At 43.0% G+C, this 26,946-nt stretch overlaps 1 protein-coding gene across 14 annotated transcripts in view; it reads left to right on the top strand.

The window, feature by feature from the left end:
• The window catches only part of TENM4 (teneurin transmembrane protein 4), a 1,544,468-nt gene that overhangs the window by 1,508,711 nt on the left and 8,811 nt on the right, over positions 1-26,946 (top strand). For all 14 annotated transcript variants that reach the window (XM_050333746.1, XM_050333747.1, XM_050333753.1 and 11 more), the window contains 5 exons: positions 1,827-1,999; positions 5,459-5,694; positions 11,266-11,562; positions 12,584-14,198; positions 19,939-20,081. In XM_050333746.1, coding sequence (XP_050189703.1) covers positions 1,827-1,999; positions 5,459-5,694; positions 11,266-11,562; positions 12,584-14,198; positions 19,939-20,081 — 2,464 coding nt within the window. The remainder of the gene's footprint in view (positions 1-1,826; positions 2,000-5,458; positions 5,695-11,265; positions 11,563-12,583; positions 14,199-19,938; positions 20,082-26,946) is intronic.

Raw genomic sequence — 26,946 nt, 5'->3', positions numbered from 1 at the left:
TGCCAGTGGGTAAGAAGAGCCTAATGTGATGTTGTCTTCAAACCTGAGGGCTGAAGAGATTTGCAATGAGGTCACCCACTTAGTCACTATACACTAAATATTAAACTTGGGCAAAAATCACCTTTTCATCCAGCCCTTCCTCATACTAAATCACTGTCAAATGCAAAATTACCAGCACTGTGCCCAAATCTGGAAAAATGAGAATGGAAGACAAGAAATATTTCTTGTTCTGTATAGTGCAGAGCCAGTCCAATGACTGCTCAATGGTATCTCATGGGTTGCAGTTTGAGAATACTTTGTGATTCCCTTCCCTTGCCTTCCCTTGCCTTCCTTTGCCTTGCCTTGCCTTGCCTTTCCTTGCCTTGCCTTGCCTTGCCTTCCCTTCCCTTCCCTTCCCTTCCCTTCTTGTTTGGTTTATGTGTTTTGTTATTAGATGGGATCTATTTTCTTATTCTTATTTCTTTTCTATATTCTTTTTTCTATATTTTTATTTCTTATTCCCCAGCTCAGAGTAATCCTAAAGAGAAGCATCAGGAGCTCCTCAACCATTTGCTCCCTTCAAGGTCTGATCATCACCACTGGATAGGGCAGGAAAACATGTCCTCTCTGCTCACCGAGCATTCATTCTGCATCCCCAAGTGATATGTTTCCATAACATCATCTTCTTGTATATCATATAAATCATTCTTAAAAGATGGACAGGACTTGAAAAAAGTCAAACATTTATCACTGACTGATTTGCTGGAATTTTCCTATTGTTTCTCCCTAACTATTTAAATATACCTTCCCTGAAGGTCCATCTTATCAGAACTTTCAATAGCCCTCCAGAGATACACCAGTAGAGCTTCCTAGTACCCTCAATTCCAGACTACAATAGCCTTGCTGCAAAGGTCCCTCTGACTTTAGCTCAGTCTGTAACCCACAGGCACTCATTTTGTGATGCCACAAATGAGAGGCAGGATGGTGAGTTTGCTCTGTCAACTCAGGAGGCCTCTAGACACAAGTGTCTGCTTATCTTTTTATCAAAAAATAACTCCCCCTGCTTGTTAACTGCTGTGGGACCTGCATGTATGGAGCTTATTTCATCTGGGTCCTGGTACATGGGTGTCCACATCACAGAAACCTTCCCAGATGGCGCTTATTTTGTTTCCTCGTTGGAAAAGCCAAGGACACAGTAGGGGTGAAAACTGGTCTACTCTTTTACACTTTTAAATCAGTCCTTCCAGATGGTCCCAGGAACAGTAAAAGGTAGACACTGGGGTTTCAGCTGTGCTCAGGGCTCTACACCATATTCACAAAGGACAGTTCTCTTACCTGATGTGACCAATCTGGCAGAGCCTTGATGCTCTCTTAACATTTAGCTTTTAAATAAGATTGGGAAAAAAGGAAGAAAAATAAATTGCTGAAAAACTCAGGACACAGCCAGACAAAATATTTACTGGCCTTCAGAAACTCCTAGTTCTGATAGACAGGATTCACAGGCCAGTGATTTTTCCTAAGTCACAGTATAGTGGAAGAGCAATAAAGTTACTCTCATAAACAAGAAGCATGGTGCAGGTGAGAAGAATTGGAAAAATATTGTTAAAATACAGGCTAATACATATTTAGTCACTTTCCGTTCTTTGTTTCATTTTCTTCATGTAAAAGCTGTGATTTTCTTCTCATGAAGCCAGAAAAAGGCAGGACAGTCTGACAGAGTGACAATGCATTTTTCCCTGGGAGAAATCTGGATGAAGGCTTGAAGACTTGGTCTCTGCTTTATAGGATGATTCCTGCCTCCCACCTCTCTCTTGATGCTGTTGACTTCACTCCGTTCTCCCTTTCAGGTACGACAGCTTTGGCCGCCTGACCAACGTGACCTTCCCTACTGGCCAAGTGAGCAGCTTCCGCAGCGATACCGACAGCTCCGTGCACGTCCAGGTGGAAACCTCCAGCAAGGATGATGTCACGATAACAACCAATTTGTCAGCATCAGGAGCCTTCTACACCCTGCTCCAAGGTGAGTTGGGCCACTGTCCCACTCCTGACCAAGCTGCACACGGTCAGTAAACAGAAATCATCTTGATAATCCCAGCACCGAAAATCACCTGCATCCCCAGTGCCCGAGAGCTCCCCACATGCTGATACAGACACACACTCACACCTCCTTAGCCGCATTCCCAAGCACAGCTGTTTCTCTGCACTCCCAGCTGGTCCCCTTGCAGTGCAGTCTCATGCAGTACAGTCCTCCATCATCATTACCATTATTGTTGTAACTAAAAGGGTTGCATAAATCGAACCGCACTTTCAGCCAACCCCTTTGCTTCAGTCTCTTAATGGCTCCTAACTTAACAGTTACTCTCCTCCTGGAACAGGCTTCCAGCTGGTTGCTGGAGATCTGATTCTTTGTTCAGTGGCTGTTCAAACGTCCACAAAGAAGCATCAAAAAAAAAGACCATGCCTGTGCCCAGTAGGTCTGCGTTAGAACTAAAGGGCTGGTGTGGAGAAGCACAAAGGAGAAAAGAGAAGTGGACAGCCAGCAGAGGACTGGTGGGACCAGTTTGAGGTTGTGGGAAATGAGCACAGATCTGCCTCTGGTGAGAAGGTGAGAAGCAGAGGACTGATTAGGTGGAGGAAAGGTGACAAAGTGGGAAGGAAAAGAGGAATAAATATCAGGGAATCGTTGTGCTGAAGTACTGGTGGGGGCAGAACCTGTACTGCACAAACAATGCAGCCTGGATCTCTGGGTTCTGAAGGCTGAAGCCTCCTTAGGATCAGGATGAGATATCACCCGTTTCCTGGAGCTTGGAGAAAGGAAAGGAACTTTCAGACTCTGCTTTTTCACTTCACAGATTTCATTTAGTCTGTGCCTGATGACAATGGGGTGTTAAACATCTTTTCACCTTGTAAGGAACAACCTGCTCCAAGTGAGACAAGCATGTTCCTGAATGACATTTGTTCCCACATCTCTGGGACACATATTTCCCTCCCCCTCCCTATAACATCCAGCTTTCCTAAAAGAAAGTGCCTGTTATGCCTGAGCACTGATTTTTCTCCTTCTGGAGAGGGCAACTGAGAGAGTGCCAGCCCCCTCAAGCTGTCCTTATTATTCCTGTAAGGAAACACAGTATTCTTTACTTGAGCCTGCAAGGCAGATCCACCCCATCCCATTCACTCACATTAAGACATGTGGCAACTGCACAGACATGAGGTTGGCATCACCTCAAGAGCCTAATTAAGCAATAGAGCCCACTGTCGGGTGCCCTTCAGTGAGAAAATTGACTGTGATGTGATTTACACCCTTAGCACTGAAGGCACAGTTACATAATGCTGCCACAGTCAGTTCTCTCATTGTCCTGCCCTCTGGCACAGGGACATTCTGGCCATTAGGACATGCAGAATTACAAGCAGCTTAACCATCTTCAGAAGTAGAAAATTATTAAACTGTTTGTATCTGAAGAAATTCATCTTAAAATGAAGATCTGGATAATGTTGCAGATGAGGTGACTCGGTGAGCCAAATTCTTGGTGAACCTTTCAGGAAACCTGGATCACACTGTGAACAGGTGAGATCTGAGAAGACATTTTCATAAGGTTACAAATTCCTGTAGGATGGATTTATGAGCTTCTGCAACAGGCACATCAGCACCCTGGTGGGATTTTGTCTTCTGGACTAGTGACAAAGTGAGCATTTGTGCAATGCCAAAGTAGGGCAGTAGTGCCCTAGAGCCAAAGCTGCCTAAAATACAGCATCCAATGGCTCATGGATTTCATGTAGCCCTTGAGAAATGCCTTCCAAAGCCAGGGAATTCTTCTCTTGGGAAAATGTTGAAAGTAGAGGATTTACATTCCCCACACAGTCCTGGTGACAATAACCCTTCTGTGGTGCTTATGTAACTCGAAGGGAACATCACATGTCTGGTGAATTTCATGTAAACCTTCAAGCTTTCCCCTGCTTCCTGGTGAAGGATAAAGGAGGGAGGAATATATTATCTATGCAGGGATATTTCACTGATTTGATTTAAAATTCATCTCCTAACACTTTATCGCTAAACCAAGCATCTAGGAAAAGTGTGACAGCCATCTGACTGTGGCCCTAGTCTCCATTTGCAGACTCAGTCATGGAATGGTGTTTATCTGACTGGAGGCTATGTCAAAGACCATCAACTTACATGTTCATTGGTAGAGCTAAAATATTTGGATCTGCATTGTGGATCACTGCTGTATGTTTATGGCAAAATCCTGTGCTCCTGCAGTTTAACACTATCACTACTGTGTACAGAAAGTTGAGTGGTGGTTCTGCTGAGGTCACTGTGGCAGGAATCCAGCTGGCTACAACCAGGAGCAGGATGAGACCCACACAAAAAAGGACCAATTGGTGTCAGGTTTCCTTCCCTAATTATACCAAACTGTGCTCTTTTCTGATCTATTTCATCCGGTCGAGAGATGATAATTTATCTGTGATCTTTTTTCCTGCTGAGCTGCGGCAGAGCAATCAGTGAACCTGCCTCAGAATGGAAAAACATTTTGTGTGAATTTTTAATGGGTGTTTTTATTCACAATTAGGAATTTATGGCAGCCTGGGAGACAGAAACAGTAATATTTTCCAGCTTTTGAGGAGCTTCAGATAAGGCAATCTTTGTATAATATGATTTTAAAGCCCTTCTGCACTGAACAAGTCTCATGCTTTCTTAGCCTTCATGAGCTCCTCTCTGCAGAGAGAAATGCCAGCTGGAGATTCAAAGGATGGGCTTTCAGCCTGCCTGATTCCTGAAGGATATGGAAGAGAGATTGCTCTTCTGTTCCACTTGTGAACTCCCAAACACTGGCCTCAGAATCCACTGATCTTTCAAGAGCTAGTTGAGGCCAGATGTATGGAGACATGTGGGAGCTTAATGCCTCTGCTTTCTCTCCAAACATGAGGACTTCAGTTGCCTCCTGAAAGCTTTCCCAAGGGAAGGAGTTTGGCTGTTGTTCGGGAAACTGGTTAGCATTAACTCGCTGTGCAATTTCCTGTCATTTGTGAGACAGTGAATAAACTGAGGAAAATAGGTGGCCCCACTTTTCATATATTATTGTGAAATTGGGATCTTTAGGATATAAAAGCATGGAAAGTTTTCAGTCAGACTGATTTTTAAAAAAATCTCACCACCCAGTGTTTTTGCCTAGAGGAAGAGGTTTGAACCCATGTCCTTTGATAAGATATTACACAGTTTTTTCACTGTTTCCTTTTTTAACCTGTGTAAAACTTTCTGTAAGAGTTTGAGGTGCAGAGACCTCATCAGAATGAAAAAGAGATTGTCCATATTTACTTTCCCTGATGAAACCAGTGTTTTGCTCAGTGTGAGTGGGACAGGTGAGTAACAGAGTGCATTTGGTTTACAACCATCGGAAATGCTGATGCAGGCTGACTGAGGGAAGAAATGAAAAGCAGGAGCTATATCATCAAAGATCAGCAAAGATTCCTTTTCTGTCTTCAGATCAAGTCCGAAACAGCTACTACATCGGTGCTGATGGCTCTCTCAGACTGATGCTTGCCAATGGCATGGAGGTGGCCCTGCAAACCGAGCCACATCTGCTGGCTGGCACCGTCAACCCCACGGTGGGCAAGAGGAATGTCACCCTGCCCATCGACAATGGCCTCAATCTTGTGGAGTGGAGGCAGAGGAAGGAGCAAGCAAGAGGGCAGGTCACTGTCTTTGGACGTCGGCTGAGGGTAAGTGAGAATCATGAGCAGTTTTGGCCTCCAGTTCCCATTCCATCAGTCCCCAGTCTCATGGCAAAAAGGGACAGGGCTGATTTGTGTAGTCTGCAATAGGGATGAAGCTGCAGGACAGAAAACTGGCTGTTCATCCTCTGTCACACAACCTTTGTGACTGGAATATATCCTTACGTCTCCTTATGTGCTGATGTTCCCTTAGCCATCATGGGTAGTACTGCTGATGTCCCTACAAGACCTCTGCATCTGACACTGCAGGTTTAACATGGTCTCAGCTGAGAGAGCTGGGGTTTTTCAGCCTGGACAAGTGAAGGCTCCAGGGAGACCTTAGAGCACCTTCCATTACCTGAAGGGGGTCAAAAAGAGCTGTAGAAGGACTTTTGGCAAGATTACATAGTGATAGGACAAAGGGGAATGGCTTCAAACTGAAAGAGGGAGGGTTTAGATTAGATATTAGGAAGAAATTCTTTACTGTGAGAGTATTGAGGCACTGGCACAGGCTGCCCAGAGATGATGCAAATCCCCCATCCCTGGAATTGTTCAAGGCCAGGTTGGATAGGGCTTGGAGCAACCTGGTCTAATGGAAGATGCCCCTGCCCATGGCAAGGGGATTGGAACTAGATGATCTTTAAGATCTCCTTCGACCCAAACCATTGAGTGATTCTGTGATTACTGTTCATTGGGCAATCTCAGAAGAATCTCTAGATTCCTGAAATTTGCTGATCTGTTGAAGCTGTTGAAGAGCTGGGCTCTCAAGGCATTGCACCACAATTGCCATCGTTCCCTGAAGTGTTATAAGCAGCTCCAGGCTGACAGTACTCTCTCCTCCATGAGTGCCTGGACCTTCCTGTGCTTGAGACTGATATGGTTTGAAAACATTGTTCCGCACAATGCACCTCATACTTGTCAGGGCTGTTTAAAGATCTTGCCCAATAAGCCTGTAATTCATCTGCTAACTGCTGGCAAGGTTGGGAACTTGTAATGGCAAGTCCTGTGCACTCACCCTGTACCTTGCTAGTCTCAGAGTCACAGGCTGATGAGCTGTTCCCAGGAAGCTGCTCAGCACCTGGCAAATTCAGAGCCTCTGAGAAAAACACTTAGTGCCCTGTAATGCCACCACAGCAAAAGGACTGCAGCTATTTATTCACACTTAAACTTCGGAGTAAATATCAATGCTCTGGTTTCAGGATATATGTTTCCCAGTCCTTGCTCTTCACCTCTCCTTATTCCCTGCTGCATGACCCCTGCCACCTTGGTGTGATTTCTCCTGTCTCTCCTTGCTCACACTTGTCAAGTATTTCTCTTCACCCTCCCCACCTCAGCCTCTGTTCTTTTTCCCCTGTGTTGATCGTCTCTTATTTTGTTACCAGGAGAAAAAATGCAAACAGTAGTGAAAACTGAAGCTGCTTCTTCAGTGTGAACTGCTGTATAGCTGCAGATCACCTGTCATCACCCTTTTTGTTTGGTTTGTCATGGGATTTTTATTTATTTTATTTTATTTTATTTTATTTCAATAACCAACAAAATGGGTCTTCTTCTGAAAGGAGAGAGCCTCCTGAAATTTGCAGCTGTGTGATAGCTATTTGGTGTTCAAAGAAGTTTCCACTCATTTAGCCACAACTCAGCTGTCCATGTCCATTTTATCTTCCAAAATTTTTGCAGTAGATTCAAACACAGAATGTGTCTTTGTTTTATATTGTACTACAGTTGGAAAAACACTTGCAAAATGAATTTTCAGGCTTGCTACTTGTATCCCTATAAATCTGCCAGAATTTATTCACATTTTGAGCCTATCAGTGCCCTCCTAGTGAAGCAGAAGTGCGTCTTACATGGTTGAAGGACTCAGTTATGGCCCTTTTCAGGGGTTCAAAGTAGCTGAAGGTGTTCAAGATGTTTAAAGCTTCCTGTCTGTACCTGCATGGCAGCATCTGCACCCCTAATACAAAAACCTGCAAGGTGCTAATTGCCTCCCTGGGGATTGCACAACATTTACCATATTCTCTGTGTCGTGTTCTCCTCTGCCTTCACACCAGTAATTGCTTCTTTCCCTGGCAAGAGAGAAACTTAGGGAAGTTAAGTTCAACATGTTTTTGTTCATTTTGAGAAATGAGTTATAATTTTCTGTTGTATGTGACTAAATTACTACTTTCCCTCTCCCCTCACCCTACTGCTCACATGAAACAGCATCAAGCAGTGAATATTTCTCCAAATTGGCTGGCTATGAATTCCACCCATCACTGGCCAACAGCAACACACACTCCATCTGCAGTGAGAGTATTAGGTAAACTCTGCTTCAAGGAACAGGGCTCCTTACCTTTTTTTTATTAAACAAACTTGAGTTTTTCAATAAAGGAGGATGTAAAATAATCTCTTGACAGTGGAGCAAATAGAACAGCCAGAAGAGACAGGGCTGCTGGCTCAGCTCTTTTATTTATTTAACCATGGTAACTCCTGTCATAAGTCACTTTGTTTTTCCTAAGACCTTGGCAGCAGGTTAATGGTGGCATCAAGAGCTAGTGTCCCAGACAATCCCCAGAACCCATGTGATCAGAGAGGGATATGGTGCTAACCAGTCCTGGTGTATTGACTAATGAAGATGGTCCAGCATGATCTGCACAATTTCTGCAAGACGTTGAGGTCTGGATATGGCCACCCTAATGGTTTTAGCAATTCACTGGGGAAATTGCTTTGTAGATAGCCATTTATCACACGGATGTTGTTGACTCATGGAGTTCTCATTGCAGAAGTATTTTTTGCCCTCCTCCACTGAAGATTGCCAAGGTATTTTCATGAGAATTCTCCCCTTTTTGTGCTCTTGTGCTCCTGGGAATATCCATGCATGTTGTTTAATTATCATTTAAGCTAAAGGAGTGCCATAGGAAGCATTGTAGAATCAGAGGTGGTGATGTGTTTACGCTCTTTCTTTTCCAGAGCAAGCTAAGAGATTTATAAATGTACTGTGCAACATGAGTTTGGGGTTAAATTTAGTCTCTCACACATTTTAGATGGGCTGTCAAATCCACTGTGAACTGTGGATTTAAATTTACCCTGTCTTGATTCGTTGCTGATCACAAGCCTTGTCAAATGCTCTAAGGGGGCAAAACCTTTTTGCAGGATATTTTCAGACTCTGTTTCAGGATAAGGTCTCCGAGATGGAGGATGGCACCTTATTTAGCTGCTCACCATAAAACATGGTTATTGGACTGAAGCCTGCAACCCTGTCAGTTTTTCTGCTGAAAGTTCTCTTTTATACAAGGCATACCCTTGAACAAGGATGAGAAAGATTTAGGCCCTGTTCAGAGGCTACTGGCAGGGTAGGGTTCACTTTGCCCATCACATTGAGGGGTGACTGTTGGCACTGCGGTACTTCTCAGATATAAGAGACGTTACAGCAAGAGAGATCAGGAGAAAAGAAATCATTAAGGAAAAAAAAAGTTTCCTGAAAAGGGTGACCGGTTCCAACTAGTTCCACAGACATTGCTTGGCAGACTATGTGGAGGGTGGAACAACTTAGGACAGCAATAATGAGATACAGAGAGTTGAACTGAGCTTAAGAACTATCCAGGGACCTTTTATTTGGTCCTTCCAGCCCAGCGAATGGCACTGCAGCTAATGTGTGGCTCAAGAGGGCCTCCTTCATACTGCGTTACTGTCCCAGCCCTGGAAGAGCTCTTTCCAGCTTTCTTGGCAAAGACCAGGAGCAGAAGAAGCTGCAGCTGCCAGGCTGGAGATCTCTGTGAATAGATGGGAGGCAGAGATACTAGTCCTTCCTGCTTTGCTTTTCTTTTTTTGCAAGGAATTGCCACTCCTATTTCTCTATAAATAGCAGCAAGCACCTATGAGATACCAAATTGCCCTTAGTTACACATGTGCCTCTGTACTTAGAATTTTAATACCTTTTTATTTATTTCCCAGCTTCCCTGTTACAGTGGGCTCTTGGCTGATTTCTTCTCTCTACCATTACACATTTGTGTTCTATTTCACGCATATTTAATTAGAGCATTGTCTACCTTTCCACAGTGTTTTTTTCCTGAAGTCATACCCACCTATTAGCATTGTTATTCATAAGTGGAAAATCATTGTTGCACTTGCCTTCTCTCTTACAACATCCTCACACTTACATCATGGCACCAATTCCTTCTCTTCCCAGCTCCTGAGATACCTCTGGATTCCGACTTTATGGTGTCCCTGTTCTCTGGGATTCAGCATAGATATCTGCCCATGTGACACAAAGACACTGCAGTGATACAGCTTTTCCCTCTCCTGTTCTTCCAGGGCTGAGGAACCTCTTCTCTGTTGATTTGATCTCATCCTTCCTCTCACTGTTTAGCTCTCAAGTACTCCCACATCCCCAAAAATACAGAAGGAATTCAGTCATACACCCTAAAGCAATGGCCAAGATCAAGGCTGGAGCAGGGCTGAGAACAGTGCTCAGGTCATAGAATTATAGGATCATAAACAGACCGTTCAAGTTGGAAAAGACCTCTAAAATCGTCAAGTCTAACCATGCAAAGGTCGTCAAATCCAACCAAAATAAACACCACCCCCATGTTCACCACTAGACCATGTCCTTAATGCCATATCCAGACATTTTTTGAGCACGTCCAGTTAGGAGTGTCAGCTTTACCCAAAGCAGCATAGAGTAGTGGTTTTAGACTGGTCTGAAGACCTCATAGGAAACATCAAATTATGGTTTATTGACTGCAGCTGAAGGGCTGCAAAGGGCACTGAAAATCAAGTCAGCTCTTTGGAGTTTGAAATTCATCCAAGAACAATTTCTAGAAAAGAAAGGTTCACCAGTTGAAAGAGGTTTGGAAGTGGTGAGATGGAGAAAGACCTATCTTCACTGGCAAGCTCATACTGGGAATGTTGATTTTCATATTTGCTCAGTACTTTGCTGTTATTGTGATGCAGCTTTGTAAGTCTCGTTGCACATGTGGAAGCATGTGGAATCCCGAGATTCTTGAGACTGTGGTGCCTCTGAAAATAATCGGTCTCTCTCTTGCTCATTCGCCTGAATACTACATAGCCTGTTCACTTCTTCTTGCAGCTTCTTCACCTGGCGATACAGCTCATTTCATCTCAGGGGAAAGGCTTAACTTCCAATGCCTGCAGTAAACTCAGAGAAAGACTCTGTTTGCCACTATGTTGACACAACATCCATCTCTTTTCTACGAGTCTTGGTTTTTGATGTGCATGAAAGCCAAAGACACTATATCCTAGGATTGATAAGCATAATACCTTGCAAATATTCCTTGCAACAAATTGTCAATCTATGTTCTGTAGGTTACATCTGCTGTAGCTGTCTTAAACCTAGAATTGGGATATGGGCAATATTCATTCACTGTTGTGGTGTTTCAGAAGTACCATTCTTCTACCTCTTTCTTCACCGAAGTCAACAGAAGCAATGTTAGGACAACCCTTTGCTTTAAAAATTGCCTCTTATCCAGAGGCAGTGAACTGCTGGATGCTCTCCAGTGTCGTGTAAAGAGGTGTTTGGTGAAACAAGGCTGGTCTTTCTAACTTAAACTGTTTCCAGCTTCCTAATTCTCCATCTCTTTCCTGTAGGTTCACAACAGAAACCTGCTGTCCCTCGACTTTGATCGTGTGACAAGGACAGAGAAAATCTATGATGACCACCGCAAGTTCACGCTCCGCATCCTCTACGACCAGGCAGGGAGGCCCAGTCTCTGGTCACCAAGCAGCAGACTGAATGGGGTCAATGTCACCTATTCCCCAGGAGGACACATTGCAGGAATTCAGAGGGGCACAATGTCAGAAAGGATGGAGTATGACCAGTCTGGCAGAATTACATCCAGGATCTTTGCTGATGGCAAATCATGGAGCTACACTTACTTGGAGAAGGTAATAATCCTCTTACCACTCAGAGACAGTGCCTTTGAGGCACTTGGGCTTTACTCCTTTGACATCAGTTCAGCTGCACTTTTTTAAGTACAGTTTTCATTAGTTGAATTAACAGCAGTATAAAATATATTTAGGTAAAGTCATCAGAGTGAATAGTAGAAATTTCCACTGGGGTTTTCCATGTGAAAACAACCCATAAAGTCTTACATCCTGCATTCTTCACACAGGCTATTCCTGCTTTATAGGAAATACATGTAATTAAAAAGTGCAAGGCATAAATCCAGCCACACTGTTGTAGCACACTTTACAGTGTGTCCTGCAGTCTGCACTCTGTAGATTCATGTGGGACTTAATTTTTCTGGGTATTACCATTCATTGTTACACATTACATTGTCCAGTGACCTATAGATCCATATGCTATATACCTGGGGCTGGAACTTTTTATTCCTGATTTTTTTTTTTATAGCATCTATCTCTAAAACAGTTTAAGGAAACTGTAGTACCATATCTTTTAAAAAGGAACAAATATTGACTTACTCCTTGTGTTATGCAACCTAAGTGGATTTTGTGTTATATGCAAAAAACCCCAAACAAATAAGCATGGACACAGAAGTTGGGTGTAAGAGGATAACAGAGGATCAGGGGATACAATGAATTAATTCAGCATCGGAAGGTGTTGGAGGATACTTTTTCAAGCATGTTTAAGTAGGTCTACCAATTTTATTTATTTAGTCTGTAAAAGCTATTGGCACAGGGAATTTGGGTAGAGACAGTCAGCTACAGGGTATTGATCTGAACTACTAAGCATTCTGAACTTAGACCTTCCTCACTGCATTGACTGCTTCTTTCTGTGACCCATTCCTGCTTGTAGATACTCGATGTGCTCTGCAGCTGCTTACCTCTCACTGTTTAATTCTGTGGGTGCAGAGATTTGTCTCAATTGCCCTGCTCTTTGGACTGAAGAGCATAATTTTGCTCAAAACCCAGGAATATAATCTATTCTTTCCCTCTTCCCATCTAGTCCATGGTGCTACTCCTTCACAGCCAGAGGCAGTACATCTTTGAGTTTGACAAGAACGACCGGTTGTCATCGGTGACCATGCCCAACGTTGCACGTCAGACTTTGGAAACCATTCGTTCCATTGGCTACTACAGGAACATTTACCGACCACCAGAAGGCAACGCCTCAGTTATCCAGGATTTCACAGAGGATGAGCAGCTCCTCCACACTTTGTACTTGGGCACAGGGAGACGTGTCATCTACAAGTACGGAAAATTGTCCAAGTTAGCTGAGATGCTCTACGACACCACAAAGATCAGTTTCACTTACGATGAAACTGCTGGCATGCTGAAGACCATCAACTTGCAGAATGAAGGGTTCACCTGCACGATCAGGTACAGACAAATAGGGCCCCTTATTGATCGGCAGATCTTCCGCTTCACTGAGGAAGGCATGGTGAACGCACGCTTTGACTACAATTATGACAACAGCTTTCGGGTGACCAGCATGCAAGCAGTCATCAATGAGACACCTTTACCTATTGATCTCTACAGGTATGATGACGTGTCAGGCAAAACCGAGCAATTCGGTAAATTTGGAGTAATTTACTACGACATCAACCAGATTATCACCACTGCTGTCATGACTCACACTAAACATTTTGATGCCTATGGCAGAATGAAGGAGGTCCAGTATGAGATATTCCGATCTCTCATGTACTGGATGACTGTGCAGTACGACAACATGGGGAGAGTGGTTAAGAAAGAGCTGAAGGTTGGCCCTTATGCAAACACAACTAGGTACTCATATGAATATGATGCTGATGGCCAGTTGCAGACAGTGTCTATCAATGACAAACCACTCTGGCGTTACAGCTATGACCTAAATGGAAACCTCCATTTGTTGAGTCCAGGGAATAGTGCCCGCCTTACACCACTCAGGTATGACCTCAGGGATAGGATTACTAGACTGGGGGATGTGCAGTACAAAATGGATGAAGATGGCTTCCTGAAGCAAAGGGGCAATGATATTTTTGAGTACAATTCAGCTGGCCTGCTCATCAAAGCCTACAATAAAGCTAGTGGGTGGAGTGTGAAGTACCGCTACGATGGCCTAGGAAGGAGAGTCTCCAGCAAAACCAGCCATGGTCATCACTTGCAGTTCTTCTACGCAGATCTGACCAATCCAACCAAGGTCACTCATCTATACAACCACTCAAGTTCCGAGATCACCTCCCTTTACTATGACCTCCAAGGCCACCTCTTTGCAATGGAGCTCAGCAGTGGTGATGAATTCTACATAGCCTGTGATAACATTGGCACCCCTTTGGCTGTCTTCAGTGGGACTGGCTTAATGATCAAGCAGATACTGTACACAGCATATGGGGAGATCTATATGGACACCAATCCCAACTTCCAGATCATTATTGGCTACCATGGAGGATTGTATGACCCCCTCACAAAGCTTATCCACATGGGACGGAGAGACTATGATGTGCTAGCGGGTCGGTGGACAAGTCCAGACCATGATATGTGGAAGCATCTGAGTAGCAATAATATAATGCCTTTCAACCTGTATATGTTCAAAAACAACAACCCCATTAGCAACTCTCAGGATATCAAATGTTACATGACAGGTAAGACGTTTAAATTAATTAACATTTTCACAACCTTGCAATCAGTGAATAGGTGTCATGGTTTAACCCCAGAAGGAACTAAGCCCCACACAACTGCTCAATCTCTCCCCCCAGGTGGGATAGGGGAGAGAACTGAAAAAGTGAGAAAACTCGTAGGCTGAGATAAAGACAGTTTAACAGGAAAAGCATTAAAAGGTACTTATGCAAGCAAAGCAAAACAAGGAATTCCTTCACCACTTCCCGTGGGCAGGCAGATATTCAGCCATCCCAAGGACAAAGGGCTCTGTCACACATAAGGGCGGCTTGGTAAGACAAACACCATCACACTGAATGTCCTCTCCTTCTATCTGCTTCCCCCAGCTTTACATCATGCTGAGTATGATGCCGCATGATGGTCTGGGATATCCCTTGGGTCAGCTGGGATCAACTGTCCCATCTGTGTCCCCTCCCAACTCCTTGTGCACCCTCAGCCTCCTCACTGGAGGGGTGGAGTGAGGAGTAGAAAAGGCCTCTGTGTAAGCACTGCTCAGCAATAATGAAACCATCCCTGTGTTATTAACAGCACTTCCAGCACAAATCCAAAACATAGACCCATAGTAGCTACTGTAAAGAAATTTATCCTAGTCCAAACCAGTGCAGTAGGTATCTCCTCTTTGGTGTCCCGATCACCGTGAGGTTTTCCAATCTTTAATAAAATGGACATAAGTTTTAGTTTGCCAGTCTAACCTTATGTCCAGGGTATGTTTAATTCATTAGCATAGATGGAAATTGTAATTCCCAAACCTTTTTTCTTTTCTCATCTTTGATGTTTGTTCTTTTTATTTTGCTTCCAGATTTTCGTCCCCTCAGATATCCCAAGTTTAGCTACCAATTAATGTCCTGATAACCTTTCTCTTTGTAGAGGGGCAGTTCTGTTTACACAGTTTTGCCTAGAGATTTATTTGCAACTAAACAAATGACATACAGATTTGTTTTAGCAGAATGGCAAAAGTAACTTAAATGTTTTATTACAGTCAGCCATTTCAGAGTGGCTACATGACTACAACACTGCAACTATGTAGTTCCAAGTTAATCTGCCCCACAGAATTCTACAAAAAACAGTAGGTGCTTTAGATTTAAAGTCAAAATTTTGGGGCACACCTACCCCACAGCTTGACATAATCTCTGAACTGCTTCCCCTGGGACTTTGTAAAATAACAGTAATAAGAGCTCTATGTATAGGGGGATTTTTTACAGAAAATCATTCTGTATGTTAAATGTCCCTCCTATATTTATATAATCATAGAGTCATTTATGTTGGAAAAGACCTTCGAGATCATCAAATCCAACCATTAACCCAGCACTACCAAGTCTACCACTAAACCATGTACCCAAGTGCCACATCATCACATCTTTTAAATCCCTCTTGGTGTGGTGGCTCCACCACTGCCCTAGGCAGGCTCTTCCAGTGCTTGACAATCCTTTCTGTGAATAAATTTTTCCCAACATCCAATCTAAACCTCCTCTGGCACAACTTGAGGCCATTTTCTCTTGACCTGGTCTTGTTACCTGGGAGGAGACACCGATCCCCACCTCACTGCAACCTTTTCTCCAGGGAGTTGCAGAGAGCAAGCCATAAGGTCCCCCTTCAGCCTCCTTTTCTCCAGCCTGAACACCCCCAGCTCCCTCAACCTTCCTTCATCAGACTTGAACTCCAAACCCTCCATTGCCCTTCCTGGGACATGCTCCAGCACCTCAATGTCTCTCTTGTCATGAGGCACCCAAAAGTGAACACAGGATCAGAAGTGTGGCCTTGCCAGTTACCAAGTTCATGGGGACAGTCACTGCCCTGGTCCTTCTGGACACATTATTTCTGATACAGCCAGGATGTCATTGGCATTCTTGGACACCTGGACAGACTTTCATCTTATCTGCCATCACCTAACTGTACTGAGATACCAAGCTGAAGGACCTCACTAGCCTTCCATCCCACTGGCATTGGTGTGCTGCCCCCACGATAATGTCTAGTCCTTTCCTCCTTCAAATTCAGTTTCATGCTGGTTTCATACTGTGTGCAACACTGGTAGCAATTTTTAAGAGAACTGTTTTGGTGGGACTCTTTTCTAGATACTTCCCTTTGAAAAACCTAGTGCCACAATCACAAACCAAATGTACATACTTCTTGAGATAGAATTAATTTTTAAATGCTCCTGCTGCAGCTATCACAACTTTTCCATATTCAACAGTAACTGCGTTCCCCTGAGTTGTGAGATTGTCTTAACGGCAAATAAATACTACGAAGTAATAATCCTGGATTCTATTCTGCTTGTTTTTCTAGCCATCAGGATTCATGTTTTCAGGTTCTTCTGCAATAAACGTAAGGATTAGGTTGTGGGTTTTTTAATGAAAAGCTGTTTTCTCTAGAGCTGATGCCACAAGGGAAGTAAAATATGTCAAAAGATACAGCCTAAGATCCTATGTGTTGGCCTCACTCTGATAATTAAGGCTGGCAGGGAATACCTCAAGGTAACTTTTCCTATCAGAAAATGCTCATTTGTCAAAACTGAATTTATTTATGGGAGAGGGTTGAGCGTGAGAGATTTCTCAGCAAAAATGTTGTAAACAGCTCTCAAAATTGTCTACATGACAAATTCCAAAATAGCCTAAAAGAAGAATTCCTTTTGGGTTTTCAACCTTTTCAAGTTAAGTGAAATGACTGAAAATTGGAAAAGGAAAATTAAAGAGTCAAAACTGAAGTGGAAGTTAATTTGAAATTATTGAACTGATACAGTTTTTGAACTGTTGCTTTGTGACATAATAACAGATTTTTGTTTTCCTGCTTAAGTTAAGACAGGACAAAATTTTTTTTTTAGCCCTGTCTTAGAACAGGTGCATAGCTTCCCACACAGCTCTGACAATGAAATCAAGATGTCCAAATCTGATACACTAATATTTTATATGCACCAAATAGCTTTTTCCATGGTCTTACAAGTTCTATTTTTCAGTTTTTCCAGAATATAGAACCCAAATACATATTTTAGGTTTCTCCTCTCCCAGTCCATGGAAGAAGCAGGCCATGCTATGGGCTGAGTGCTGTGACACAAAGCTTCTGCCCCAGAGTTTTTTTCTGCTCAAGCTTTCAGGCACCTTGTGGGCAGAACTCGTGACGAGAGTGCCATTGTCATCGCAACCAAATCTGCCCAGATTTTGGCACAAGAAACCACTTTCTGTCCCTCCACATTCCCACCCTGGGACCTTCTGTCCTTAGAGGAGCTCAGTGCCCAGGACATGAGTGACCAACACGTGCTTTGGTTTGCACTGGTGAGGTCTCTGAGCTTGTGGATACAAATTGGAGGCATGTGGAGGGGAGAGCAGGAGAAGCAGGTATTTGTGTTTCGAGAGGCCCATTGTTAAACATGAATATTTTAGTGATTGTACACTTCATGGCACAGAGCTTTGCTGCCAGCTTCAGCAATCCTGATGGATTGAACTGACATTTCCATTACATGTGTCTGCATTAAGCACCCTTTCTCTTTGCCCTCAAATGAATTTACTTTGAAATGTGTTGGCAGGGTTACTGTAGCTGAAAAAAACCTATGTGATGTGAAATGTACTTTTCTGTCAAAAAAGTTGTCACTGCCTCTTGGCAAATTAGTATTTTCCCCTCTGTTTTCTCAGCTCCACACCTTCCTCCCATGGTTTTGGTTAGGCTTTTTTTTTTTTTTTTTTTTTTTCTGGGTATTCCAACACCTCTTCCAAAAAAGAACAAACTCCTGTTTGCAAATGTGTTGAAAGCCAGTTTTCTGAGAAAAAACCCTGTCTTGGATATTTCCGGACATGTTACATATTTTTCAGCAGTTGAGCATCCATGCTCTGTATTCTTTTTCACATTTTTGAAGTGCTTGGGAAACGGTTCCTGCACCAATGCTGACCTTCACTGTTTTACTTTGTTCTCCTGACCACCTGGTCCACAATATGTACATCAAAGGTCTTCATTTGAGATGAGAAGGATTTGGAAGCAGGCTGGCTTAGCACTAAGCAACAAAATAATTAAATGAGCCTTTTCATTTCTTTCCTCCCCCCAACCTCTCTGTTTCAAAGACACTCCAAAAACAATCTGTACATTGACTGAACAGAAGTGTTTTTATTACAGAAATCCTCCCCCTTCCACATGGATTGTCGCAAGGGCTTTTTGGACATCTGCCCAATCGCAACATTTTGGCCTGTAGGAAAACAAGCAACAGATAGTGTGTTTGTTTGGCTCCTGATTCTCCAGTCATCTGGAAGTGCCTTATTTGCCACTAGCATCCATAATTTCTTTTCCAAGCGGTTCTTCAAAACATTCATTTAGGCTCATGGGAATAGAGAAAAAATATTCAGAGATGCATATTTGATTATTTACATTGATTCCTTCTTCAGATTGTTTCAACAAGGCTTATTGAGTTTAGCAAAATGAAAATCAAGCCCCTTGCACTTCCAGCTTGAAGCAGAGCTATCACCAACACAATTTCAGTTACATCCAAACACCTAAAACTCCTGGGAGCTGATATTAGTTAAACTTTACCTTCATGCCTTTCTTTTTCTTGCAATTGCTATTTGTGTGCCAAATGCACACTGTATTGCTCAGGGACTGTAGCAGGTGTGTCCTCTGGAGTTCAGTGAAGGCAAACAAGGTGAGATCATCAAATGCTCTAAAGTTAAGGGGGAAGTGATGCTGATCCCAAGCAGATCTGGGAGTTACTCAACCTCATAGTTATTTCCTCCAATGGACTGACTTTCAGCTGCTATTCCTAATAGTTGTGCACTCAAAAATCAAGGAAGACTTTGTAATCTACTGGCAAGTAAATGAAGGAGTGGTGTCCCAAATGGCTGGTTTTCCATCATGTACCCTTTAGTGCCAGTGGTCCCTCTTTTGCATAAGACAGTAGTTTACCACTAGCAGCCAGGAGTTTTCTCACCATCCATGGACTTTTTTGAAGAGCTTTGTAAAAAGCACCCAAGCAAAGTAGTCTTGTATCTGTACACTTACTTTCACTATAATGTACCTTGCAGGTAGTATGAAGGCTGACTGTAAATGTCACTGTAAGAGATGACACATGACTTTACACTGGTTTAATACTCAGATTACACCTTCTTATGAAAAATACCAGGAAACTTAGGACTGAGGTGGAAATGCCATGGAAAAAGCAAAAGATATGTCCAGAGCCTCTTCCGTGAGGACCTGCTAAATGCCTGTGCTGTCCATCCAGTATGTCCTGCTATTCTGGCTCACATAGCTCTAAATTTAGTCTTCAGCCTGCAGGCCCTTTGAGAGTCCTCACTGAGAGAAGTATTGTGAGTGAGGTGTTCAGAAATTACTTTAGGACTTGATAACATTTCCCATTTAGATGGAGCATCTCAGCCTCCAAGTGTATTGCCAATCCTGCACTTCTGCATACTTTCCAGCAGTGCCTGGTTCTTGCTGATGAAGGGCAGACATGTAGTTGGCTTTGGTTTGGGCCATTTGCTCACTGCCAACGCTTCTATTTCAGAGCTGAGAAAGTGCAGAATTTGGCTCTGGATGGAGGTGGAAAGCCCAGCTTTTGACACACAGCTCTTTCAAGGACCATTATTGTTTGTGCTCTTCACACAAAGTAGACACTCATCGTTTTGGCCAGCCTGCTACAGTGCCAATCAGCATGGGGTTCTCCTCATGACTGTCTCCTGGGCAATCTCGCTTGAGAGATCAAATAATCTTATTTATGCTTCTCTTCCCTTCCAGATGTCAACAGTTGGCTGCTCACCTTTGGGTTCCAGCTACACAACGTCATCCCCGGCTACCCCAAGCCAGACATGGACGCAATGGAGCCATCCTATGAGCTAATCCACACACAGATGAAAACCCAAGAGTGGGACAATAGCAAGGTGATCCATGCAACTCCATACTGTACCTCATGCCCTTAGCAGCAGACTATTCAATTGAAATATTTATTGAAAAACCTCTATCATTGTGTCATCCCAGGTACACTGGGAGATTAAGAGCAAGTCAGACTCCATTCCAGTATTGAAATCTGTCTGAATAATCTTAAATTCACTACTACCATGGTGCTTTTTCCTATGATGTTTTCTAGTGGTTGCTCAATGAAATGGTTACTGTTTCTTTCTCCCACAGAGGCCATGTTACCACATATTGCAGGCTAAATTCAAGGCCTTTGCACCAAAGATTCTTAGAAATTAAAAAAAGGGAAATCTTGATGCAGAATCAATTTTCACAGACTTTTTTTCTAGAAATTCATTCAATCTGGCTTAAAATGTCCTAAACAAGAAGCCCCAGTACTTCTCTAGGAAACTATTCTGCATTTCAGGGAGTCTCACCAGAAATAAGTATTAGATGAACTTTCATTTTATCTGTCTGGGTTTAATCCCAAGTAACCATGTCCTGCTTTTAGAAATAAGCCTGCATCCCAAGCCGTTTTGGTAGATGATGGCAAAAAATTCAATGCTAAAATTGGTAAGAAAAAAGCCTTTGCACCCAATCATTTCCCCATCTTTCTGTTGGGAATTACTCAGCTAAAAGATGGAGGCAGCACTGTTAAAGGTTAGAATATTTCGTCAGTATTTGAGAGCCCTATGTTAACTCTCAGACCTACTGTTTATCAGTGTACGACCTTGAAAAAATCATTTACCTCTCAGGATACTCTTTCATCTCCTAGACTGATTGCATTCTGGGGTTGCTTTCATCTGTTTAGTCGAAATCCTCTTTAGTCTGAACTCCTGTTTGATATTGCCAGTGTGTTCAAACTTTGCAAGAGCAATGAGGCCCCAACGTGCTTGGGGAGATCAGGACATGTTCTTAACATTTCTGCTAATAAAATGATAGGCAATGGAATTGATTCCATCTGCCCTCCTAGCCTCTTTATCTGTGACTTCACTGAAAGCTTGGTGTCCTGTAGCAGATTCTTGAGGTCCTGTACACATTTTAAACCAGAAGGTCACACCTCCTCAACAACTAAAGGTGTCACTCAGAGGTGCAAACAAGATACTGTGGATTGAGAAAAGTCATGTGTCAGTCCATCCTTGGTACTCAGCCTCAAAGCTGTGGTGAAGACAAGTTAAAATGTACCAGCTTCAACTTCACCAAGAGATTTATTTTAAGTATCACTTAATAATGGGGGGGGGGGGCAAAAGAACTCTGCCTTTTTGCTACTATGAGTTGATGCTTGAAAACTATTACACTGCAGCAACTCAGTTGTGTTTTGGAGCTTGGAGACTCCTTTTTTGTTTCTTGTTTCTTTGGATTAAACAATAAAATACTAATAGAGGTTATTTCTGTAATGAGAGAGAGCCTCAGGATTTTTCCTCCTCTCTGATGTGACACGGTCTCCTCAGGCAAAGCTGTACAGGAGAAGGCAAACAGGGAAGGCTCGTTCAGAGACTGCACAGAAGATTGTCTCTGAAATGTTATGTGCAGTAGATAATAACCCAAACAGAACCACCACAGAAATTAGTAGTAGTAGTAGTAGTGTTATTATATTATTATTTTATCATTAGATCATTATCATTATTCGACTTATTGAGTAGCCAAGTAATAAGCGACAGCTTGAGATGAAGACTGACCCTTGCTCATACAGGCAGATGAGCTGGACGTAAAACCAAGGAGACCCTCCCTTCCATCCAGCCATTTTAGGGGAATCTGCCTGAATGAGCAGTAAGAAAAAAAGAAAATCTCCATGACCCTCCCAGGCTTTTAAAGCCTGAAGCTGCAGTGAGGAGTATGCAGGGACCTGCTCATTAAAAGAGGGCTTTATGCAGCCATCGTGCTTCCAGATGAGTCACTTAACACTCAAATGTTGAAAGTGGAGTTTAACCATTGCAGGCTGTTTTATATTCTTCCCCTGTGTTATGACAGCAACAAAACATAAGCATTTTATTTCCGTCTACAGTTGCAGGATCATGCTGTGATAGCAAGTGGCTCTTAAATGCAATAGAGCAAGATTCCCTTCCTTTCTGTCACACCCAGCATATTGTAGGCACATATTTGCATAAAACAAATTCACTCACATATGATACCTGAACACAGGATTAATTTTCTCCTATGCCTAACCATACATCCAGCACTGATGTTTCCCATAAAGTTCTGTTCACTCTCAACCCTTTCCTGCCAAACCAGCTCCCAAACACAATCCAACCCTCCTTCCTACTGTTTGTATGTTTTCATGAAGCATATGGAAGAAAATACAAACTTTTGAAAATTTCACATAGCAAATGGCAGAATTAAATATAGGTAAATGGAAGCACAGGAAGCATTTTCAGATAATAAGACTAGTCAAATGGTAAAATAATCTTCTGGAGCATCTGGAGTAAGCCCCAGATCTTTTGTCATTTAAAAGTAGCCTGGACAAGGCACTGACCACTGAATAATACACCACAACTCTCTCATCACCATGTCTTCTGATCCCTGTTTCTCTGGATCACATACCTCCTTGTGATAGACCAAAGCATATCTGAGCTATTTTACCGGCTTTGCTGATCAAAGCTGTGGCCCTGCAGATTGAGTCAGTTCTTTTATCAGAGAGGAATGACTAACAAGAGCACAACAGCAAAGCAACAAACTCCCCATCAATGGCTGCTTTGTCTCTCTTCAGTGTATTAAGCAGAGCACCCTGGCATCTCCTTCCAAAACATTTTTGGTACTTGCCTTGCAAGTCTGGAAGATGGGAGAGATAATTCTGACTTAGAGCATCCACCACCTCAAAACCAGCCAGCATGTCATAAACCTTGCACTAACCCCCTGCAGCTCCGAAGTGACATTTAAAATCCAATACTCTATTGTGCAGCACTTCCCCCTCCCCTCCTCCCTATGACCGTGAGGCTGTCGCTAAATTGTTTGTTGAACAAGTTCAGTGTTATTGGCCACCAGGGGACTCTGGGTGACCTCTGGCATATTGTGGAACTGCTGCACCTGAATCCAGTTTCTCTTCTAGGTTTGGGTTTTTCTTGTTGTGGGTTGGGGTTTTTTTCCCTTTTGTCTTGTTGAACTGTCAGGTAATTGCTGGGGTCAGAAAAGCTCTATTTTCAGGGAGGGGTGTTTTGGAGTCAACACTTCTATCATTATCTACATCATATTAATAAATACCCTTCTCTCCATCCCATGAGCACTGACTCCAGGAAGGGTCCTGTTTTCTGCAATGCCTGTTACAGGCTGTGCTGGAAGGAGTAGTTTTTGGCATTCCCTCTGGAGTTACATTTTGGAGGCAAGGGCTGCTCTAGGATGCTCAGCCAGGGAGTGAGTTATAGGACTCTGCTTTCTGGCAGAGCTTCTTTCAAGGACAATCTGTTTGAGGGACTGGCTCTGCCAGTGTTCATCATTCAGGGAAGGCATCCTGACTCTGCAGGTGCTTTGCCCTGGACTTGGATTGTCACACTGTCTGCATGTCTGTCCATCAGCCCGCTACATGTCTTGCAGATGTAGTGGCCAATTTTTTAAAGGATCTAGTGCAGGGAAGGGATTGAACTCTCAAAGACAGTAAGTTCTTGAGGCTTTTGGAAAACAGATGAGCAATGTGAAAACAGATGAGCAAGAGAAGGAGGTAAATCCCTTATTTCTCCATGGATGAAATCTGCTTGATGAACTCAACCTCCTTATCCTCCTGCAGCCATGTACACTGGTGGGGTGGAGGAGGGACCTCTCCTCTAAGCCTATGAGTTGGCACTTGTGTTTCATGCATTGACAACCAATCATCATCTTGAGCACTGCCTCTTTGGGCAGTCACTCACCTCCACTGCCCCGCTGGTGTTGGTGCTTGGCAGGTTGCTGAGCAGGCACGTTGCCTCCCAGCTGACCCTCATGCCGTGCGGCCATGCCAGTGGTCAATACCTGCCAGGCTGCTGAGGTTGATGGGCTCCTCCTGCACCTACACCAGCTGAGAGCTGGTGGGGTACATCCAGATGGGGACTTGTCTCCCCGTGGTGGTCAGGTGGAATACAGGGAGGAGGCTGATTACTGAAGAATGGCTTTGTTAACAGAGAGCTAGGTGGTAAATAAAAAGGGGTGTTGTAAAAAAGAGAGAGAGCTTTTACACAGGCAAATAGTTATAGGACAAGGGGGAACAGCTTTAAACAAAAAAAAAGGAGAGATATAGATTAGATGATAGGAAGAAAATCTCTACCCAAAGAGTAGTGAGGCACTGGCACAGGTTGCCCAGAGAAGCTGTGGATGCCCCATTCCTCGAAGTGTTCAAGGGCAGGTCAGATGGGGCTTTGAGCAACCTGGTCTAGTTGGTGGCATCCCTGCCCATGGTGGCAGAGGTTAGAACTAGATAATCTTTAACCCAAGTGTTTCTGTGATTCTGTGGTAAATAGGAAGGAGTTAATGATGAATAATATTTCAGGGAAGTTGTAACTTCCAAGCCTTTTGGAAGAAGAGAGTTTGTGCGTTGTAAGCCATATGGTTGTAAGAGAAACACCTATCTGTGTATAATGGCACAAGGAAAGAAAGAAACTTGGAAACATGTTCACGTATTTCACATCTTGGATCCTGGATGGGAAATTAAGGCTTTCAGTCTCACACTGGAAGGCAGTATTTAAAAACAACAGATGATAGGATCTGGCGATGGTATTTCAAATCCTCAAGAGGTGCCGGCAAAATGCAGGAGCCTATTCAGAGATCTCTGTATTGTGCTTCTCTCTTGAGCTTTGTGCAGCAGCGAACAAATGATGAAGGTCGTTCTCTTCTCTCCAATGGGTTGTTACTAGATAAAGTGAAATGTCACCTAAGGACATCTGATTAAAAAAAGACTGTGAGAAAAAATAAACCCAGCGTATTTGTCACTCACATCAAGCAACAAATATTGAAATAAAATAACAATGAATTCCCTTCTTTCTTCTGCAAAACTGGTTTTATAGAAACCTTGGCTTATATTTGCTAAAAGCAGCAGCATTTTTTAGAGAATAGCACATGCCACTGCAGCTTTGGATGAAAAATTTCTGTTTATTTTCCTTGCCAGTTCATTGAAGTGAGTTAAAAGATTAAACAGAAATGGTAATTTCAAAGTCAGGGATACACTGCCCCTTTGAACTACATATAATCTGTTTGTCTCTACCCCCTTTATATTCACAGCAGAGCATACAAACTGACTGTGCCCTGGTTTGTTTGAATTCGTTGGTTGGGGTTTTTTTTTCTGTTGGATGTGTTTGCTTTTCCTTTTAAAAAAGTGCTGTTCCCAAATACACTCCTCTGCCAAAGAAATGCACTCACAAAGTCATTTCAAAGTCATCCTGGGCTTGTTTTCAAGTTAACAGAGATGTGTTTAGTTATAGAAATAGTTAATAGTTAAGTTTGAGCAACCTGGTCTAGTGGAAGGTGTCCCTCTCTGTGGCAGAGAGTTTGGAATTAGGTGATCTTTAAGATCCCTTTCAACCGGAATTATTCTGTGATTGTAAGTGACTGTGATGTTCAGCATTACAGCTTTGCACGTCTCATCTCCCACTTCCCTACATGAAAAAAAGATGGGGAAAGCCCAGAAGCAACCAGTGCCCAGTAGAGAACCCTTTAGTTGTGATTTTATTCTTGAGTAAGACGCATCAAGGTAGGTGTCTGCCTGTGAATTTGCTATCCAGTGGTGTACAGACCCACTGCATTGTTGGGGCAACCTGATTTGGAGGCACTCACAGAGGATCTATACCTAATAATTTGCTCTGATTTGAAAAGGTGCTGAAGTTCCTGCAGCTCATTAAGAATAAGGTGATGAAGACAAACTAGAATGGGAAGGGGGGACATTTCTGATAGGGATTATTCACCCATGCCCAGTACTGTCTGACCTCCCCAGGCTCCTTCCCCAAGGTGATAATCAGTAGATGGTGCAATTAATTCCAGGGACTCTTTATCACTCAACTGATGGTAAACAAGGTGATGTATATATAGATGGTGATACATAAATGATCACGGGATGTAGTGATGTAGCACAGAAGACTTGATTTACATCCTTGAGTGAATGGTGATTCAGTGTGAGTACTGAGAAGTGCCTTTTCCCATCACTTGTAAATGTTACTGAGGCAATTTGGAAGAGCAACATGATATATAGTGGTAGTGGGACCACCTAGAGTCAACCCATATGAGATACACCTGAGAAGAATAACTCGCCATTTAAACCTCTTCGAAGAGGAAATAGCTAATGACCAAGGCTGTGCAATGTGCACTTATTTAGAACAGCAAGTGTTTCATGAAGCCTAGAAACCTAATTGCTCCATGCCCATCATCTGTGACATCTACATTAATTACGTCCATTTTTTGCATAATTAGAGCACTTGTGGAAATGGCAGGGAAGCTGGGCTCGGCTCCCTATCAGTCTGTTAATTATATCGCTCTCTAGGCAGTGTGTGAGATGCCCCACAGGCAGGATGGGGAGAACCATAAAGAGCTCCTCTTTCATAGGAGACTGGCTCCTGCTCCAACTGCTTTGCTGTCAATCAAAAGGGGGAAAGGAGAAGACACACCAGCCGGCTCAGCAGTTTGAATAAAAGTCAGTTCAGGGTAATTTAATGTTTTATAACCCCAAATGGGCTCTTGAAGTTGTGTACCACTGTTCTCTTATAGTTTTCTCTTTTATCAGTCAAAACTGCTCATAACCTCTGAGTGAGTTGCAATGGTAAATCCTTTATATTTTTTTTAATACTTTAAGACTCTTCCCTGGAAATGGCCACCATAGAAATTTCACTTCCCTCACCATGTTACAAGTCTGAAATGCCTGCATCACTTGAATTGTCTTCTTGCACCCAGGGAAGGATGTCA

Source organism: Myiozetetes cayanensis, unplaced genomic scaffold, assembly GCF_022539395.1.
Source record: "Myiozetetes cayanensis isolate MyiCay16 unplaced genomic scaffold, myiCay2020 scf5-8, whole genome shotgun sequence".
Taxonomy (NCBI): Eukaryota; Metazoa; Chordata; class Aves; order Passeriformes; family Tyrannidae; genus Myiozetetes; species Myiozetetes cayanensis.
The sequence above is the reverse complement of the archived record's forward strand: the minus strand, read 5'-3'. Positions and strand labels throughout refer to the sequence as shown.